Raw genomic sequence first — 19,987 nt, forward strand, 5'->3', positions numbered from 1 at the left:
TATAATAATAATAATAATAATAATAATAATAATAATAATAAAGTACCTTTATTGCCATCCCAAAACATGTTTTTGGACAAAATTACTTTACCCACAGTCAACAATGAGAGGCAATAAAAAAAAAGAAAGCAATAAAACACACAGTCACAAAAACCAACATAAAACAAAGACCGTCCATCACTGTGAGTCTCCTCCAGTCACCTCCTCACTGTGATGGAAGGCCAGCATGTCTTCTCTCTTCCCTGCCGTCTTCTCAGGCAGTCAAAGTGTTCGGACATCTTGATGCAGCTTTACAAGTCGTTGGTGAGACCACACTTGGAGTACTGTGTGCAGTTCTGCTCGCCCAGCCACAGAAAGGATGCCATTCAGTTGGGAAGGATGCAGAGGAGATCCACCAGTCTGAAGAAGGGTCTGGACCCGAAACGTCACCTATCCATGTTCTCCAGAGATGCTGCCTGAGCCGCTGAGTTACTCCAGCACTCTGTGTCCATGTTGTCCAGAGATGCTGCCTGACCCGCTGAGTTACTCCAGCACTCTGTGTCCATGTTCTCCAGAGATGCTGCCTGACCCACTGAGTTACTCCAGCACTCTGTGTCCATGTTCTCCAGAGATGCTGCCTGACTCGCTGAGTTACTCCAGCACTCTGTGTCCATGTTCTCCAGAGATGCTGCCTGACCCGCTGAGTTACTCCAGCACTCTGTGTCCATGTTCTCCAGAGATGCTGCCTGACCCGCTGAGTTACTCCAGCACTCTGTGTCCATGTTCTCCAGAGATGCTGCCTGACCTGCTGAGTTACTCCAGCTTTTTGTGTCTATCTTCAACAGGATGTTACATGGGCTTTTGAGCTTGAGTTACAGGGAGAGGTTGGATAAGCTGGGACTTTTTCTCTTGGAGTGTAGGAGGCTGAGGGGCGACCTTATTGAGTTGTACAAGATCATGAGGGGCATGGATAAACTGAACGCTCAGTCTTTCCCCCCAGGATAGATGATTCTAACACTAGAGGGCGCAGGCTTAAGGTGAGGGGGAGAGATTTAAAAGGGACAGTGAGGGGCAACGTTCTCCACTCAGAGGGTCATCCGTACCTGGAATGAGCTGTCAGAGGAAGCTAAGAAGTGGATACGAAAGACGCTGAATGTTCTCTGATGCTTTCTTGCATCCAGCCTCTTCATGTTTGGTTATTTACTCTTAATTTCCGATGAAATGTCAAAGATTCGCCACAACTTTGCACCAATTTTGATGAAAATGATCTCAATGCTTCGATTTATGGTGCAGCTAGTAGAGCTGCTGCCTCACCGCACCAGAGATTCGGGTTGAAACCTGCCCTCTGGTGCTGTCTGTGTGGAGTTTGCACGATCTGCCTGTGACTGCGTGGGTTTCCTCTGCATGCTCCGGTTTCATAAGGTCATAAGTGATCGGAGAAAAACCAGGCCATTCGGCCCATCAGTTCTACTCCGCCATTCAATCATGGCTGATCTATCTCTCCCTCTTAACCCCATTCTCCTGCCTTCTCCCCATAACCCCTGACACCCGCACTAATGAAGGATCTATCTACCTGTGCCTTAAATATATCCACTGACTTGGCCTCCACAGCCTTCTGTGGCAAAGAATCCCACAGATTCACCGCCGTCTGACTGAAGAAATTCCTCCTCATCTCGTTCCGAAAGGAACATCCTTTAATTCTGAAGCTATGACCTCTAGAGAAGGAATGGGTGACGTTTCGGGTCGAGACCCTTCTTCAGACTGATGGACAAAGGTAGGATGTAGTCGGAGACAGGAAGACTAGTGGGAGATCCGGGAAGGGGGAGGGGATAGAGTGGGAAAGCAGGGACGATCTGAAGTTAGAGAAGTCAATGTTCATACCGCTGGGTTTTAAACTACCCAAGCGAAATATGAGGTGCTGTTCCTCCAATTTGCGCTGGGCCTCACTCTGACAATGGAGGAGGCCCAGGACAGAAAGGTCAGATTGGGAGTGGGAGGGGGAGTTGAAGTGCTGAGCCACCGGAGATAGAAACATAGAAAATAGGTGCAGGAGGAGGCCATTTGGCCCTTCGAGACAGCACCGCCATTCATTGTGATCATGGCTGATCATCCACAATCAGTAACCCGTGCCTGCCTTCTCTCCATATCCCTTGATTCCACTAGCTCCTAAGAGCTCTATCTAACTCTCTTTTAAATTCATCCAGTGAATTGGCCTCCACTGCCCTCTGTGGCAGAGAATTCCACAAATTCACAACTCTCTGGGTGAAAACGTTTTTTCTCACCTAAGTTTTAAATGGCCTCCCCTTTATTCTTGCCACGCCGTTGCATCGTCTCCGGCCCAATGCAGCTTCCCAACTCTCAAAGCTCTGAGCACAAGATATACTTCACGGACAGCAGACACCGCTCAGACACACCCTCCCCTGCATCCTCTCTGGCCCAATGCAGCTTCCTGGTTCTGGACTCCCCCAACATTGGGAACATTTTTCCTGCATCTAGCTTGTCCAGTCCTTTTATAATTTTATACATCTCTATAACTCTATAGATCAGGTTGGTGAAGATGGACTGAGTGGAGGTGTTAAGCGAATCGATCGCCGAGCCTGCGCTTGGTCTCGCCCCTATCTGTGCCTCTGATCAATTTATAAACTGCTAATAGGTGTCCCCTCAACGTCTGATATTGAGACATAAAGGTTTACCCGTCGGGTCTTTGTCAGGGTGGAGCCCGGCTGCCTGGCACGGTAAGGCAGCAACTCTACCACTGCGACGTTGTGCCATCACAGATACCGCTGGCGGCTGTGGCTTCTGCTGCTGAGGTTGCCAGCTCCCCTGCCTCCCCTCCTCAAGTCACTTTGCTTCTTCAGATTTTGCAATCCATCTTTCCGGGCAGTCCTTTGGCCACAATTCATCAGTAGAGTCAGTGCCAAGCCAGCTTGCAGGCGATTCACCACTGCTGCCTGGCGCTGTTAGCAAACCTCTGCGGAGATCGACAGGCACACTGACTGTTGAAGGAATTGGCGCCACCCATGAGCTTGTTTAGTTGTCGTGCACGGTGGCGCAGCGCTGGAGTTGCTGCCTCACAGCGCCACAGACCCGCGTTTGATCCTGACTACGGGTGCTGTCCGTACGGAGTTTGTACGTTCTCCCTGTGACCAGGTGGGTTTTCTCCGGGTGCTCCGGTTTCCTCCCACACTCGGAAGACGTGCAGGTTTGTAGGTTCATTGGCTTGGGTAGAATTGTAAGTTGCTCCCCAGTGTGTAGGACTGTGCTGGTGTGCAGGGTGATCGCTGGCGGCACAGACTCGGTGGGCCGAAGGGCCTGTTTCGGCTCTGCGTATCTTATGTCAGCTGCACCGTGAGCAAGTTGCAGAGGCAGGCAGTCGGTGCTTTAGATGAGTCAAGCAAAGTACAGGTTCCTGGCTTGCAAGGAAATACGCTGCCAAGAGTTTCTGAGAACGTGCCTTGGCAGCAGAACAGGGAGTTCACACCACGGGGCTCCTTGACAGCAGCTTGCAATGCTCCAGGTCAAAGTCAGGCAAACTGCACTCCATTCAGTGTACTGCTTCAGTGAAACATGGAGACACCAGAGAGGTGCCACGCCGTTGCATCCTCTCTGGCCCAATGCAGCTTCCCAACTCTCAAAGCTCTGAGCACAAGATATACTTCATGGACAGCAGACACCGCTCAGACACACCCCCCATGCCTGAGGTGGAAAATGCTTCAGGCTTGAGAGTCGTAGAGAGGGTCTTCGAGTGATACAGCGTGGATTGTCAGCTTGTGGTGGTGGAGAAGCTTGTGTGGTCCTGAGATCCTGAGAGCGATGCCGTCTGGAGCTACGCTCCTGGTGGGGTCACCCATGGTGGTAAGGTCGAGGGGGAGGTCCCTGACAAAGAGCAATCCAACCAAGACCTCAACGGTGGAACAGGCGGAGGGAGGATGGCGGCTGACTTTAGTGGAGCGTCACAACGGCTGGGAAGGCGGATGGATGAAGGCTGCGGCAGAAAAGGGTCCCCGGTCGTCTTGGACTCCACGCCACTGGGTCCTGACCCAGATCTGTCAAGGACCGTGTGGTGGCTGTCTGTGCACCAGTCTCCCCACGTTAAACAAAGTCACGCACAGGCGTCCGACCCTATGGAGAGGACAGTCACACTCGCTTCCAGTGACCGCCGATGATGGTGATGACAGCGTGGAGCCAGGCCCATCGGCCCAACTTGTCCACACCGACCAACATGCCCCATCTACACTTGTCCCTCTGCCTGCGCTTGGCCCACATCCTTCTAAACCTGTCTCATCTATGTACCTGTCCAAATGGTTCAGAGAGGCAATGTTCCTAAGCATTGCGATGGAACCTGCCTTAACTCCCTCCTCCACAGCCTGTTCCATACGCCCACTACGTTTTGTGTAAAAAAGATACTCCCACACCGGTTAGAGTAATAGATAGAGTCATAGAGTGATACAGTGTGGAAACAGGCCCTTCAGCACAACTCACCCACACCGGCCAACAATGTCCCAGCTACACTAGAGTCATAGAGTGATACAGTGTGGAAACAGGCCCTTCAGCCCAACTCACCCACACCGCCCAACATGTCCCAGCTACACTAGTCCCACTTGCCTGCGCTTGGTCCATATCCCTCCTAGATGTGGGAGTTAGATGTGGCCCTTTTTTCTAAAGGGATCAGGGGGTATGGAGAGAAGGCAGGTACAGGATACTGAGCTGGATGATCAGCCATGATCATATTGAATGGCGGTGCAGGCTCGAAGGGCCGAATGGCCTACTCCTGCACCTATTTTCTATGTTCTATGTTTCTAACCTGTCCTATCCATGTACCTGTCCAACTGTTTCTTAAATGATGGGATAGTCCCAGCCTCAACTACCTCCTCTGGCAGCTTGTTCCATGCACCCACCACCCACTGTGTGGAAAAGCTACCCCTCAGATTCCTATTAAATCTTTCCCCTTCACATTGAACCTATGTCCTCTGGTCCTCGATTCCCCTACTCTGGGCAAAAGACTGTGCATCTACCCGATCTATTCCTCTCATGATTTTGTACACCTCTATAAGATCTCCCCTCATCCTCCTGCGCTCCAAGGAATAGAGACCCAGCCTGCTCAACCTCTCCCTGTAGCTCACACCCTCTAGTCCTGGCAACATCCTCGTAAATCTTTTCTGATCCCTTTCAAGCTTGACAATATCTTTCCTAGAACATGGAACCCAGAACTGAACACTGTTTCTATTACATTTCTCCCCCCGTCACATTAAACCTCGGTCCTCTGGTTCTCGATTCCACTACTCTGGATAAATGATTCTGTGCGTCTACCCGATCTATTCCTCTCATGATTTTGTACACCCCTATAAGATCACCCCTCATCCACCTGCGCTCCAAGGAATAGAGACCCAGCCAGGTCAACCTCCCCATGTAGCTCAGGCCCTCGAGCCTGGCGACATCGTTGTAAATCTTCTCTACCACCCTCTCCAGCTTGACAACACTTGCAAGCAGGCAACACTCCAGCTCCCCGCTCCAACACACTTCTTCCCCCTTTAATGTTCTCCGCACTCACACCGACCGCTTTGAAACATAGAAATAGGTGCAGGAGGAGGCCATTTGGCCCTTTGAGCCAGCACCGCCATTCATTGTGATCATGGGTGATTCTTCTTCTTGCGTTTGAGGCAGCAGGAGTTATGTGCCCCCCTCCAGGCGCTGTAGCCAGTGCAATGTGCTGTTGTCGAGGGCCGTGAGGTCTACCCCTCCACCAGGGGGACGGAGGACAGTGCAGTCGAACATGCCGTGCTGCGCTGTTTGCTGGTCTGCTCCACACACGTAGGCTGATGATGGATGCAACCCCCAACGATGCATGTTGGCGTTGAACCGGACGACCCCTGTGCGGAGCCGGTTCAGGGCGACCCACTCTTTGCGGGGCATGTCCGAGCCGGGTGGGGCTGTGGTGTTTGGTGCGACAGTGAATTGAGGAGGTTGCGATGTCTGTTCCCAGCTGGTTCTCCATGCTCCTAGTATGTTGACACCGGAGCCACAGAGGGTCGCTGCATGACGGGAGAAAGGGTGATGAGATGACAGGTGTTGAGGTCCCAGTTGCTGTGAATCCTGGGCGAGGTGGTGCAAAGGATGTTTGGCGTCCGATGTGGCCTTGCACACCAGTCTATGAGTGAAGAACTCTCTGCGAAGCTTGGCGGGTGCGATACCTGCGAGCACCGGCAGGAGATCCGTCGGAGTTGGGCGTAGGCAGCCAGTGATGATCCGCATGGTGTCGTTGAGGGTGGCGTCTAGCTTGCTGGTATGAGCGCTGCGGCACCATGCTGGGGTGGCGTACTCAGCGGCGCTGTACACGAGTGCAAGAGCACTGGTTCCGAGAGTAGATGTCCTGGCGCCCCATGACGATCCGGCCAAGCAACACAGGAGGTTGTTCCGTGCCGAGACTTTAGCACGGAGAGCTTCAAGGTGTTGCTTGTAGGTCAGCTGCCGATCTAGTTTCACCCCGAGGTATGTAGGAAATGGGTTGTAGGGTAGGGGTGACCCATTGAGGGTGACGGTTAGCTGGCATTGAGCTTCCTTGTTGATCATGCCATGGATGATCATCCACAATCAGTAACCCGTTCCTGCCTTCTCCCCATATCCCTTGATTCCACTAGCTCCTTGAGCTTTATCTAACTCTCTTTTAAATCCACCCAGTGAATTACCTCCACTGCCTTCTGTGGCAGAGAATTCCACAAATTCACAACTCTCTGGGTGAAAAAGTTTCTTCTCACCTCAGTTTTAAATGGCCTCCCCTTTATTCTTAGACTGTGGCCCCTGGTTCTGGACTCCCCCAACATTGGGAACATTTTTCCTGCATCTGGCTTGTCCAGTCCTTTTATAATTTTATACATCTCTATAAGATCCCCTCTCATCCTTCTAAATTCCAGTGATTACAAGCCCAGGCTTTCCAATCTTTCCTCATATGACAGTCTCTCCATCCCGGTGATTAACCTCTGCAGAGGCAGGCAGATGTGCTGTTTACAGCTGGACAGACCGAGGCAGTGAACACGAGTGCAACAGTACCTTTTGATTGCAGATCACACAGCGATAGAAGATCAGAGAGGTTCTGTGGGAATTCAGCCACACACCACCAGTTGGTGCAAGCTGTCATTTCAGCACTGCCTAGCACTGCACGACATGTGAATGTCACAACGTCTTGAAGCTAATTGGAATAGAAAGACAACGCAGGACGTGGTGCCTGTGCTGGCTCTGAGATACCCACTCCACTGTTACCCCCCACAATGCTACAAACCTGAAGCTCCAAGAACGCGGTGCCCAGTGGCGGAAGCACCGCGGCCTGTAGGGGGAGGCGCTGAGCCGGCCCTTGCTCTAGCACACGGGGGACCCGGCCTTTAGGGGGAGCCGCCGAGCCAGCCTCTGCTCTAGCACCCGGGGGGCCCGGCCTGTAGGGGGAGCCGGCCTCTGCTCTAGCACCCGGGGGGCCCAGCCTGTAGGGGGAGCCGCCGAGCCGGCCCCTGCCTGTCCCCTGAAGAACAGAGACCGGGAGGATGGAGCCGGTGGTGACGAATGTGACGGGCGAGGGGTGAGGGGAGGGAACCGGGGTTTGGCCTACCGCACCCCCCAGGCCGGCCGTGGGAGGAACCCCGGGGAACAAAGGTGGACGGGCGAGGAAGGCGACGGCTGGAGGCCCTGCAGCAGCCTGGGGCTCGCCTGGAACGGGCACCGCTCATAACAACTAGAGCGCGGACTAGACTTGGAAAATGGCACCAAAACATGGAGCCTCTTGCATGCGGGATCAGTGGACTATATCTGTACACTTGCTAATCGGGGATAGGCTTGGGTACGGCAATACTCTACTGGGCTATAGGGAAGAAAAGAATTTCACTGAGCATTTATACTTTGCACATGGGGCAATAGAAGCACCATTTAATCATTGAAATTTCTGCAAAAGAATTATTTGCCAATTGTTTTTAATCTGCCTGCCCCGTGGGCTAATAATCCTCTCTGGCACTGGAAACACACCTCCTCATTTACTCTATCAAAATCATTCGAGATTGATCATGAATCATTTTGAACACCACCAAATCTCCGCTAACGCCTAGTTCTGGAGGATAAAGCAGATATCCACAAACTGTGTCCATCGAGAGGACAGTGGTGAAGAGGATCACCAGCTGAGGGTTCTACTCTGAAGATCTGTCCGGGACCCAGCACATCATTGCAGTCTCAAAGAATCTGCAGTTGTGCAGGGCCCTGGTGAGACCACACCTGGAGTGCTGTGTGCAGTTTTGGTCTCCTAATTTGAGGAAGGACGTTCTTGCTAATGAGGGAGTGCAGCGTAGGTTCACCAGATTAATTCCCGGGATGGCGGTACTGTCGTATGTTGAAAGAATGTTTCCTGCCAATATTCCAATATACACTGGAATTTAGACGGGTGAGAGGGGATCTTATTGAAACATATAAGATTATTAAGGGATTGGACACGCGAGAGGCAGGAAACATGTTCCCGATGTTGGGGGGAGTCCAGAACCAGGGGCCACAGTTTAAGAATAATTTAGAACGAAGATGGGGAAGAACCTTTTCACCCAGAGAGTTGTGAATCTGTGGAATTGTCTGCCACAGTCCAATTCTCTGGATGTTTTCAAGAGAGTTAGATAGAGCTCTTAAAGATAGCGGAGCCAAGGGATATGGGGAGAAAGCAGGAACGAGGTACTGATTGTGGATGATCAGCCATGATCACAGTGAATGGCGGTGCTGGCGTTCTCCTCCTGCACTTATTGTCTATTGCCTCTTGTCTAAGAAATCTCACCAACATCTCTACTTCCTTAGAATTGTGAAGAGATTTGGTTTCTCGACAAATACTCTGTTGAACTTCCACCAGTGGTACGGTGGAGATCACACTGACTGGTTGCTCATCAGCCTGGTTCAGTAACTCCAATGCCCAGGAACGAAGGAGATCGGGTACTGACTTCCCCACCATCAAAGGGATCTACAGGAGTCGCTGCCTCAAAATGGCAGCCAGCATCATCAGAGACCCACACCACCCTGGCCACACTCTCACTGACCCACACCACCCTGGCCACACTCTCACTGACCCACACCACCCTGGCCACACTCTCACTGACCCACACCACCCTGGCCACACTCTCACTGACCCACACCACCCTGGCCACACTCTCACTGACCCACACCACCCTGGCCACACTCTCACTGACCCACACCCCCCTGGCCACACTCTCACTGACCCACACCACCCTGGCCACACTCTCACTGACCCACACCACCCTGGCCACACTCTCACTGACCCACACCCCCCTGGCCACACTCTCACTGACCCACACCACCCTGGCCACGCTCTCATCTCGCTGCTACCATCGGGAAGAAGGTACAGGAGCCTGAAAACCATGACCTCCAGGTTCAAGAACAGCTTCTTCCCAGCAACCAACAGGCTCTTTTTTTAGTTTAGTTTAGAGATACAGCGCGGAAACAGGCCCTTTCGGCCCACCGGGTCCGCGCCGACCAGCGATCCCCGCACATTAACACTATCCTACACCCACTAGGGACAATTTTTACATTTACCAAGCCAATTAACCTACAAACCTGCACGTCTTTGGAGTGTGGGAGGAAACTGAAGATCGCGGCGAAAACCCACGCAGGTCACGGGGAGAACGTACAAACTCCGTACAGACAGCACCCGTAGTGGGGATGGAACCCGGGTCTGCATTTGCTGTAAGGCAGTAACTCTACCGCTGCGCCACCGTGACCGCCCGTGTACCAGGTCTAATCAACAACATAAATATTCCCCCTGCGACTCTGCCCGTTAATCGTGGGCCAGAACAGCAGCATGGAGGTAACAGACACAGAGAGCAATCCATACTCACATTCCTGCTTAAAGGTGAAATACTCCGTCAAATGCCGGCACTCGTGATTCCCGCGAAGGAGAAACAACGTTTTTGGATACAGGATTTTCAAGGCCCAGAGGTACAACACGCACTGAAAGACAAACAGAGTCCCCGAGTCACAAACAAGGTCACCAATGTGTACGCACATGAGCTGAGGCAGTGTGGCCGGGCAGAGAAACTTGAATAACTCTCTACCTTCTGGGACACCTGTCAGGAATAATTATCAACGGCAGATGCAGACACTGGCCCCAGTGTTAATGGAGACAAATGAATGATTACACCATCCATCTCAGACAGAGACCACACTCCTGTAAACCGTAACCAGAGACCAGTGCTGAACTACCATCTAGCTCACTGGTGACCCTAAGACTATCCTTGATCCGACTTTCCTGGCTTTACCTTGCACCAAACATTATTCCCTTATCATGTATCTTCCCCCCCCCCGGCCCCAGGGCTGTCACAGCGGAAACCCAAGGGCTCCACAGGGCCGGGTTGAGTGGCTCCCTCTCCCCTTTCCTCTCCCCCCTCGCCCGCCCATGGCCACGGGGCAGATATACCCTGGGATCTTGCTGTACGCGTTTGGAGTGGGGAAGGGGAGGGTGCTAGACCAATGCGGGAGAGGTTTGGACCCAACGGGTGGTCTGGTACACTGTAAGCGGCTCGATTGTAACCATGTACTGTCGTTCTGCTGGCTGGATAGCACACAACAAAAGCTTTACACTGTACCTCGGTACACCTGGCAGTAAACTTCACTGTACTCAATTGCAATTGTTTTCACGCATCTAACTTGCATTTTGTAACCATCTTCCATTTATATAGATGGAGAAAATAGAGTCAGAGAGCTACGTAGCACGGAAACAGGCCAATTCGGCCCTCTTGCCCTTTTAGTTTAGTTTCGTTTAGTGTCACGTGTACTGAGGTACAGTGAGAAGCTTTTGTTGCACGCTAACCTGCCAGCGGAAAGACAATGCATGATTACAATCGAGCCGTCCACAGTGTACAGATACAGGATAAAGGAAATAACGTTTAGTGCAAGATAATGTCCAGTAAAGTCCGATTGAAGATAGTCTGAGGGTCTCCAATGAGGTAGATGGGAGGTCAGGACCGCTCTCTGGTTGTGGTAGGATGGTTCAGATGCCTGATAACAGCTGGGAAGAAACTGTCCCTGAATCTGGAGGTGTGCGTTTCCACACTTCTGTACCTCTTGCCCGATGGGAGAGGGGAGAAGAGGGAGTGACCGGGGGGAAGAGAGAGGTTAACCAAGTTAGCCTACTGGACGAGTTCCATTTACCTGCGTTTGGCCCATGGCCCTCTCAGCCCCACCGAACCATATGTCTGTACAAAAGTCATAACTGTCTCCGCCTCTATAGCTTCCTCTGGCAGCTCGTTCCAGGTACGGACTACCCTCTGAGTGAAAAAACTCTCGCCGTCTCTCTTAAATCTCTCCCCGCTCACCTGAAGCCTGTGCCCTCTCATTTTTGAATTCTCTATCCTGGGAAAAAGATTGTCAATCAAATAGAAACTAAAGTTTCCATGAAGAACACTTACATCAACAAAAGCTTTGCACTGTATCTCGCTCGGTACACGAGACAATATAAGGATAGACGCATGAAAACGCACACCACCAGATTCAGGGACATGGATTTTTCTTCCCAGCTGTTATCGGGCAACTGAATCATCCTACCACAACCAGAGAGCAGTGCTGAACTACTATCTACCACATTGGTGACCCTAGGACTATCCTTGATTGGACGTTGCTGGCTTTACCTTGCACTAAACGTTATTCCCTTTATCCTGTATCTGTACACTGTGAATGGCTCGATTGTAATCATGTATAGTCTTTCCGCTGACTGGATAGCACGCAACAAAAGCTTTTCACTGTACCTCGGTACACGTGACAATAAACTAAACTGAACTAAACTAATAAACTAAATTAGACTAAAGGCAGCAGCAGCAGCAGCAGCAGCAGCAGCAGCAGCAGCAGCAGCAGCAGCAGCAGCAGCAGCAGCAGCAGCAGCAGCACCAGCAGCAGCACCAGCAGCACCAGCAGCAGCACCAGCAGCAGCACCAGCACCAGCACCAGCTTGGGAAGTATTGTGTGGGGATAGTAAGGAGTAAGACCTGTGTGATCTCCCGGACAAGTTTCGATCGCCTAGCTTGGGGGTCGGAGAGGAATTTCCCGGATTTTTTATTCCCAAATTGGCCTGGGTTTTTAATCCGGTTTTTCGCCTCTCCCAGGAGATCACTCAGTTCTTTTGGGTGGGCGGTTGGAGCGGGTGGAGCAGCGGCCGGGCGGTAGGTTTAGTAACCGAGCACGGGGCTTTGTTTGGAGAGTATGAGTGCCAGGGCAGTTTATTGTTCTGGGTGTCGGATGTGGGGAATCTGGGAGTCTGATAGTCTTCCAGACATCCACATCTGCGCCAGGTGTGACGAGATGGGGCTCCTAAGGGACCGTATTAGGAACCTGGAGCGGCAGATTGATGACCTCCGTCTGGTTAGGGAGAGTGAGGAGTTATAAAGAGGTGGTCACTCCAAGACCACGGGAGGTAGACAAGTGGGTCACGGTTAGGGGGGGCAAGGAGCAGAGGCAGGGACGAGAGAGTACCCCTGTGGATGTACCCCTTGGTAATAAATACTCCTGTTTAGGTGTTGTTGGGGAGTATAGCCTACCTGGGGGCAGCGATGGTGCCCGGGCCTCTGGCACAGTGTCCGGCCCTGTTGCTCAGAAGGGTAGGGAAAGGAAGAGGAGAGCGATAGTAATAGGGGACTCTATAGTGAGGGGGTCAGATAGGCAGCAGCACCAGCACCTATCTGGTGCAGCAGCAGCAGCAGCTATCTGGTGCTGCAGCAGCAGCAGCAGCAGCAGCAGCAGCAGCAGCAGCAGCAGCAGCAGCAGCAGCAGCAGCAGCAGCAGCAGCAGCAGCAGCAGCAGCAGCAGCAGCAGCAGCAGCAGCAGCAGCAGCAGCAGCAGCAGCAGCAGCAGCAGCAGCAGCAGCAGCAGCAGCAGCAGCAGCAGCAGCAGCAGCAGCAGCAGCAGCAGCAGCAGCAGCAGCAGCAGCAGCAGCAGCAGCAGCAGCAGCAGCAGCAGCAGCAGCAGCAGCAGCAGCAGCAGCAGCAGCAGCAGCAGCAGCAGCAGCAGCAGCAGCAGCAGCAGCAGCAGCAGCAGCAGCAGCAGCAGCAGCAGCAGCAGCAGCAGCAGCAGCAGCAGCAGCAGCAGCAGCAGCAGCAGCAGCAGCAGCAGCAGCAGCAGCAGCAGCAGCAGCAGCAGCAGCAGCAGCAGCAGCAGCAGCAGCAGCAGCAGCAGCAGCAGCAGCAGCAGCAGCAGCAGCAGCAGCAGCAGCAGCAGCAGCAGCAGCAGCAGCAGCAGCAGCAGCAGCAGCAGCAGCAGCAGCAGCAGCAGCAGCAGCAGCAGCAGCAGCAGCAGCAGCAGCAGCAGCAGCAGCAGCAGCAGCAGCAGCAGCAGCAGCAGCAGCAGCAGCAGCAGCAGCAGCAGCAGCAGCAGCAGCAGCAGCAGCAGCAGCAGCAGCAGCAGCAGCAGCAGCAGCAGCAGCAGCAGCAGCAGCAGCAGCAGCAGCAGCAGCAGCAGCAGCAGCAGCAGCAGCAGCAGCAGCAGCAGCAGCAGCAGCAGCAGCAGCAGCAGCAGCAGCAGCAGCAGCAGCAGCAGCAGCAGCAGCAGCAGCAGCAGCAGCAGCAGCAGCAGCAGCAGCAGCAGCAGCAGCAGCAGCAGCAGCAGCAGCAGCAGCAGCAGCAGCAGCAGCAGCAGCAGCAGCAGCAGCAGCAGCAGCAGCAGCAGCAGCAGCAGCAGCAGCAGCAGCAGCAGCAGCAGCAGCAGCAGCAGCAGCAGCAGCAGCAGCAGCAGCAGCAGCAGCAGCAGCAGCAGCAGCAGCAGCAGCAGCAGCAGCAGCAGCAGCAGCAGCAGCAGCAGCAGCAGCAGCAGCAGCAGCAGCAGCAGCAGCAGCAGCAGCAGCAGCAGCAGCAGCAGCAGCAGCAGCAGCAGCAGCAGCAGCAGCAGCAGCAGCAGCAGCAGCAGCAGCAGCAGCAGCAGCAGCAGCAGCAGCAGCAGCAGCAGCAGCAGCAGCAGCAGCAGCAGCAGCAGCAGCAGCAGCAGCAGCAGCAGCAGCAGCAGCAGCAGCAGCAGCAGCAGCAGCAGCAGCAGCAGCAGCAGCAGCAGCAGCAGCAGCAGCAGCAGCAGCAGCAGCAGCAGCAGCAGCAGCAGCAGCAGCAGCAGCAGCAGCAGCAGCAGCAGCAGCAGCAGCAGCAGCAGCAGCAGCAGCAGCACCAGCAGCAGCACCAGCAGCAGCACCAGCACCAGCAGCAGCACCAGCACCAGCAGCAGCTTGGGAAGTATTGTGTGGGGATAGTAAGGAGTAAGACCTGTGTGATCTCCCGGACAAGTTTCGATCGCCTAGCTTGGGGGTCGGAGAGGAATTTCCCGGATTTTTTATTCCCAAATTGGCCTGGGTTTTTAATCCGGTTTTTCGCCTCTCCCAGGAGATCACTCAGTTCTTTTGGGTGGGCGGTTGGAGCGGGTGGAGCAGCGGCCGGGCGGTAGGTTTAGTAACCGAGCACGGGGCTTTGTTTGGAGAGTATGAGTGCCAGGGCAGTTTATTGTTCTGGGTGTCGGATGTGGGGAATCTGGGAGTCTGATAGTCTTCCAGACATCCACATCTGCGCCAGGTGTGACGAGATGGGGCTCCTAAGGGACCGTATTAGGAACCTGGAGCGGCAGATTGATGACCTCCGTCTGGTTAGGGAGAGTGAGGAGTTATAAAGAGGTGGTCACTCCAAGACCACGGGAGGTAGACAAGTGGGTCACGGTTAGGGGGGGCAAGGAGCAGAGGCAGGGACGAGAGAGTACCCCTGTGGATGTACCCCTTGGTAATAAATACTCCTGTTTAGGTGTTGTTGGGGAGTATAGCCTACCTGGGGGCAGCGATGGTGCCCGGGCCTCTGGCACAGTGTCCGGCCCTGTTGCTCAGAAGGGTAGGGAAAGGAAGAGGAGAGCGATAGTAATAGGGGACTCTATAGTGAGGGGGTCAGATAGGCGATTCAGTGGACGCAGTCGGGAGACCCGGATGGTGGTTTGCCTCCCTGGTGCCGGTGTCCGGGATGTGTCTGAGCGTGTCCAGGATATCCTGAAAGGGGAGGGAGAGGAGCCAGAGGTCGTGGTACATATAGGTACCAACAATATAGGTAGGATAAGGGAAGAGGTCCTGAAAGGAGAATTTAGGGGGCTAGGAAGAGAGTTAAAAAAAGGACTAGGTAGAGGATTGAAGTGTAGGACATCTAAGGTTGTAATCTCTGGATTACTCCTCTGTGCCACGAGCTAGTGAGTATAGAAATAGGAGGATAGAGCAGCTTAATGTGTGGCTCAGGAGTTGGAGCAGGGGGGACGGATTCGTTTTTCTGGATAATTGGGCCTGTTTCTGGGAAAGGTGGGAACTGTATAGGCCGGACGGTCTCCACCTTAACCAGAGGGGGACCAATATCCTGGCGGGGAGGTTTGCTAGCACTGTTGGGGAGGGTTTAAACTAATTTGGCAGGGGGTTGGGATACAGCATGGAGCTAGTATAGGGGGTGAGGAGAAGGAAAATATAGAGGAAAAAACTGGTCAGATTGGGAGGCAGAACAAGAATGCCCCAGCACAATGGGGTAGGGCAAGTCTGAACGGCATTTATTTTAATGCAAGGAGTATTGGAAGCAAGGGGGATGAATTGAAGGTGTTACTGAACACATGGGAGTACGACATTGTTGCCATTACGGAAACATGGTTGAAGGAAGGGCAGGACTGGCAGCTCAATATTCCAGGGTATAGAATCTTCAGGAGAGACAGAGAGCAGGGAAAAAGGGGAGGGGGTGTTGCAGTATTAATCAAAGAATCTATTTGTGCTGTAAGAAGGGATGACATATTAGCGGGTTCCTCAAATGAGGCTATTTGGGTGGAATTGAGAAATAGAAAAGGGGCATGCACCTTACTGGGTGTATACTACAGACCCCCAAACAGTCAGAGGGAAATAGAAGAACATATTTGTAGGCAAATCTCGGGGGTGTGTGAAAACAACAGGGTAGTAATAGTAGGGGATTTCAACTTCCCGAATATTGATTGGGATAGCCAAAGTGTCAAGGGCCCTGAGGGTGCAGAGTTCCTAAGGGTCATCCAGGAGGGCTTTTTGAGCCAATATGTTGAAAGTCCAACAAGGGAGGGGGCGGTATTGGACTTAATCTTGGGAAATGAGGCCGGACAGGTGGCTGAAGTGTCAGTGGCAGAGCATTTTGGTGACAGTGATCACAATTCAGTGATATTTAAGGTGGTAATGGAAAAGGATAAAGAGGACCAGAGGAAAGAGGAAAATTTCTAAATTGGGGCAAGGCCGATTTTAATCTGATAAGGCAGAAGTTGGCCCTGGTGGACTGGGATCAGCTTCTCGTGGGGAGGACCGCATCAGAACAGTGGGAGTCATTCAAAGGAATAATTGAAAAAGTACAGAGGAAGCATGTTCCCCTAAAGTTTAAGGGTGGGACAAACAAGTCCAAAGAACCTTGGATGTCGAACGATATAGTAGGATTGATTCGGAAAAAAAGGGGGGCTTTTGGAAGGCATAAAGAACTTAAGGCACAGACATCATTAGAGGAATACAGAAGGTGTAGGGCGGTTCTTAAAAAAGAAATTAGGAGAGCAAAAAGGGGCCATGAGATAGCACTAGCGGGCAAAATAAAAGAAAATCCCAAAGTGTTCTATAAGTATATCAAGGGTAAGAGGATAACGAGGGAAAGAGTGGGGCCCATCAGGGACCATAGTGGAAAGCTGTGTGTGGAGCCAGAGGATGTAGGAGATGTTTTAAATGATTTTTTTGCATCTGTTTTTACGAGGGAGGGCGATGCGGACTTAGAAATGGAGCAGGAGGGTTGTGATGTTCTTGAGCATATTGCTATTGACAGGGAGTCGGTGCTAGAGGGTCTGGCAGGCTTAAAAGTGGATAAGTCTCCGGGCCCTGACGAGATGTATCCCAGGATGCTGAGAGAGGCAAGGGAGGAGATTGCGGGGGCTCTGGCACAAATTTTCAGAGCCTCTCTCGCAACAGGGGATGTACCGGAGGACTGGAGGATAGCTAATGTGGTGCCATTATTTAAAAAGGGCAGTAGGGATAAACCTGGTAACTACAGGCCGGTGAGTCTGACATCGGTGGTGGGGAAGCTGCTAGAAAAGATTCTGAGGGACAGAATCAGTCTTCACTTGGAGGATCGAGGGTTAATTAAGGATAGTCAACATGGCTTTGTTAAGGGAAGGTCGTGTCTGACTAACTTGATTGAATTTTTTGAAGGGGTGACCAAGGAGGTAGATGGGGGTAGTGCAGTGGATGTGGTATACATGGATTTCAGTAAGGCTTTTGACAAGGTCCCACACAGGAGATTAGTCAAGAAGGTAAGAGCCCATGGGATCCAGGGCACCTTGGCAAAATGGATAAAAAACTGGCTTAGTGACAGAAGGCAGAGGGTGATGGTAGAAGGGTGCTTCTGTGACTGGAGGCCGGTGTCCAGTGGGGTGCCGCAGGGATCGGTGTTGGGTCCCTTACTGTTTGTAATCTACATTAATGATCTGGATGTCAACGTACAGGGCATGATCAGCAAGTTTGCAGATGACACAAAGTTAGGGGGGGTGGTGAATAGCGAGGAAGGGATCTGCAAGCTGCAGGAAGATATAGATGAGATGGTCAGATGGGCGGAGCAGTGGCAGATGGAATTGAATCCTGAAAAGTGCGAGGTGATGCACTTTGGCAGGAATAACTTGGAGAGGGAGTACACCATGAATGGAAGGACCCTAGGGAAGACAGGGGTACAGAGGGACCTTGGAGTACAGGTACACAAGTCCTTGAAGGCAGCAGGACAGGTGGACAGGGTGGTCAAAAAGGCATATGGGTTACTGGCCTTCATTAGCCGGGGCATCGAATATAAAAGTAGGGGGGGTAATGATGGAATTGTACAGAACACTGGTGAGGCCACAGCTGGAGTATTGTGTACAGTTCTGGTCACCACATTATAGAAAGGATGTGATAGCTTTGGAGAGGGTGCAGAGGAGATTCACCAGGATGCTGCCAGGGATGAAGGGCCTCGGCTATGAGGAGAGACTGAGCAGACTGGGTTGTTTTCCCTGGAGCAGAGAAGGCTGAGAGGGGACATGATCGAGGTGTACAAGATCATGAGGGGCATAGATAAGGTAGATGGCGGGGAACTTCTTCCACTGGTGGAAGGTTCAACAACGAGGGGACATAGATACAGGGTAAGGGGAGGGAGGTTTCGGGGGGATGTGAGAAAGAACTTTTTCACCCAGAGGGTGGTTGGAGTCTGGAACTCACTGCCTGGGGTGGTGGTGGAGGCGGGAACACTCACAACGTTTAAGAGGAATTTGGATGGGCACTTGAAATGCTACAACATTCAGGGCTACGGTCCAATTGCGGGAAAATGGGATTAAAATTAGACTGTGTTTGGTAACGGGCGGCACGGACACGATGGGCCGAAGGGCCTCTTTCTGTGCTGTAGGACTCTATGACTCTAAACTAGTACCAGAAGAAATAATGAAGACTTTAAACATTTTACATTCCACATAAACATCTTTGGCTGGTACTAGAAACACAGAAACAGAAAATAGGTGCAGGAGGAGGCCATTTGGCCCTTCGAGCCAGCACCGCCATTCATTGTGATCATGGCTGATCATCCACAATCAGTAACCCGTGCCTGCCTTCTCCCCATATCCCTTGATTCCACTAGCCCCTAGAGCTCTATCTAACTCTCTTTTAAATCCATCCAGTGAATTGGCCTCCACAGCCTTCTGTGGCAGAGAATTCCACGAATTCACAACTCTCTGGGTGAAAAAGTTCCTTCTCACCTCAGTTGTAAATGGCCTCCCCTTTATTCTTAGACTGTGGCCCCTGGTTCTGGACTCACCCAACATTGGGAACATGTTTCCTGCACTGCCCCTCTCCTTCAATATTTTAATCCAGTGGAAAGTATACCTGATGAGCTCAGTAACGGGCCAGGGATAGAGAGACACCAATTAATGAACTTGACCAGAGGAATGCCTCACTGAGCACAAACATTAATTCAGAGCTTCAAAGCCAACTCTGTTTTTGAAAGGCATAATTTGGTTGCCAGGGGCAACAACGTGTTCCAACATTAAACAGCGGATTAACCTGACAACATTCGCCTAGCAGTCAGAGGGATCAATCTCAGCAACGAACGCACATCGATGACATTCCTATGTTCTATACGAAAGTGTAAGAAAATAACTGCAGATGCTGGTACAAATCGAAGGTATTTATTCAGTCTGAAGAAGGGTCTCGACCCGAAACGTCGCCCATTCCTTCTCTCCTGAGATGCTGCCTATGCTTCTCCCCCCAACTGAACCATTCGATCAACAACTAGAAGGTGGTCCTGACCTCCCGTCTACTTCATTGGAGACCCTCGGACTATCTTTAACTTAACTTTACTGGACTGTATCTTGCAATGAACGTTATTCCCTTCATCCTGTATCTGTACACTGAGGACTGCTTGATTGTGATCATGTATAGTCTTTCCACTGACTGGATAGCACTAGACAAAAAGCTTTTCACAGTACCTCAATACACGTGACAATAAACTAAACTATTACAATCCGTCTGAATAAGGGTCTCAACCCGAAACATCGCCTATCCATGTATTTTAGTTTAGTTTAGAGATACAGCGTGGAAAGAGGTCCTTTTGGCCCACCGCATCCGCGCCAACCAGCGATCCCCGCACATTAACACTATCCTACACCCACTAAGGACAATTTTTACATTTTCCAAGCCAATTAACCTACAAACCGGTACGTCTTTGGAGCGTGGGAGGAAACAGAAGATCTCGGAGAAAACCCACGCAGGTCACGGGGAGAACGTACAAACTCCGTACAGACAGCACCCGTAGTCGGGATGGAACCCGGGTCTCCGGCGTACTGCAGAGATGCTGCCTGACCCACTGAGTGGAATGGGTTCATGGATCAGCAGGGATTACGCTCCTTTCCCACCTCACCACCTGACCACAATCGCATGCAAGCTCATGGTCACAAAACATAACGAGCAGAATTAGGCTGTACGTCCCATCGAGTCTAC

At 52.1% G+C, this 19,987-nt stretch overlaps 1 protein-coding gene across 1 annotated transcript in view; it reads right to left on the bottom strand.

The window, feature by feature from the left end:
• The window catches only part of LOC144597895 (protein phosphatase 3 catalytic subunit alpha), a 168,834-nt gene that overhangs the window by 102,422 nt on the left and 46,425 nt on the right, over positions 1–19,987 (bottom strand). The window contains exon 3 of the mRNA XM_078407663.1: positions 9,843–9,954. Within this exon, the coding sequence (XP_078263789.1) occupies positions 9,843–9,954 (112 nt within the window). The remainder of the gene's footprint in view (positions 1–9,842; positions 9,955–19,987) is intronic.

Source organism: Rhinoraja longicauda, chromosome 1, assembly GCF_053455715.1.
Source record: "Rhinoraja longicauda isolate Sanriku21f chromosome 1, sRhiLon1.1, whole genome shotgun sequence".
Taxonomy (NCBI): Eukaryota; Metazoa; Chordata; class Chondrichthyes; order Rajiformes; family Arhynchobatidae; genus Rhinoraja; species Rhinoraja longicauda.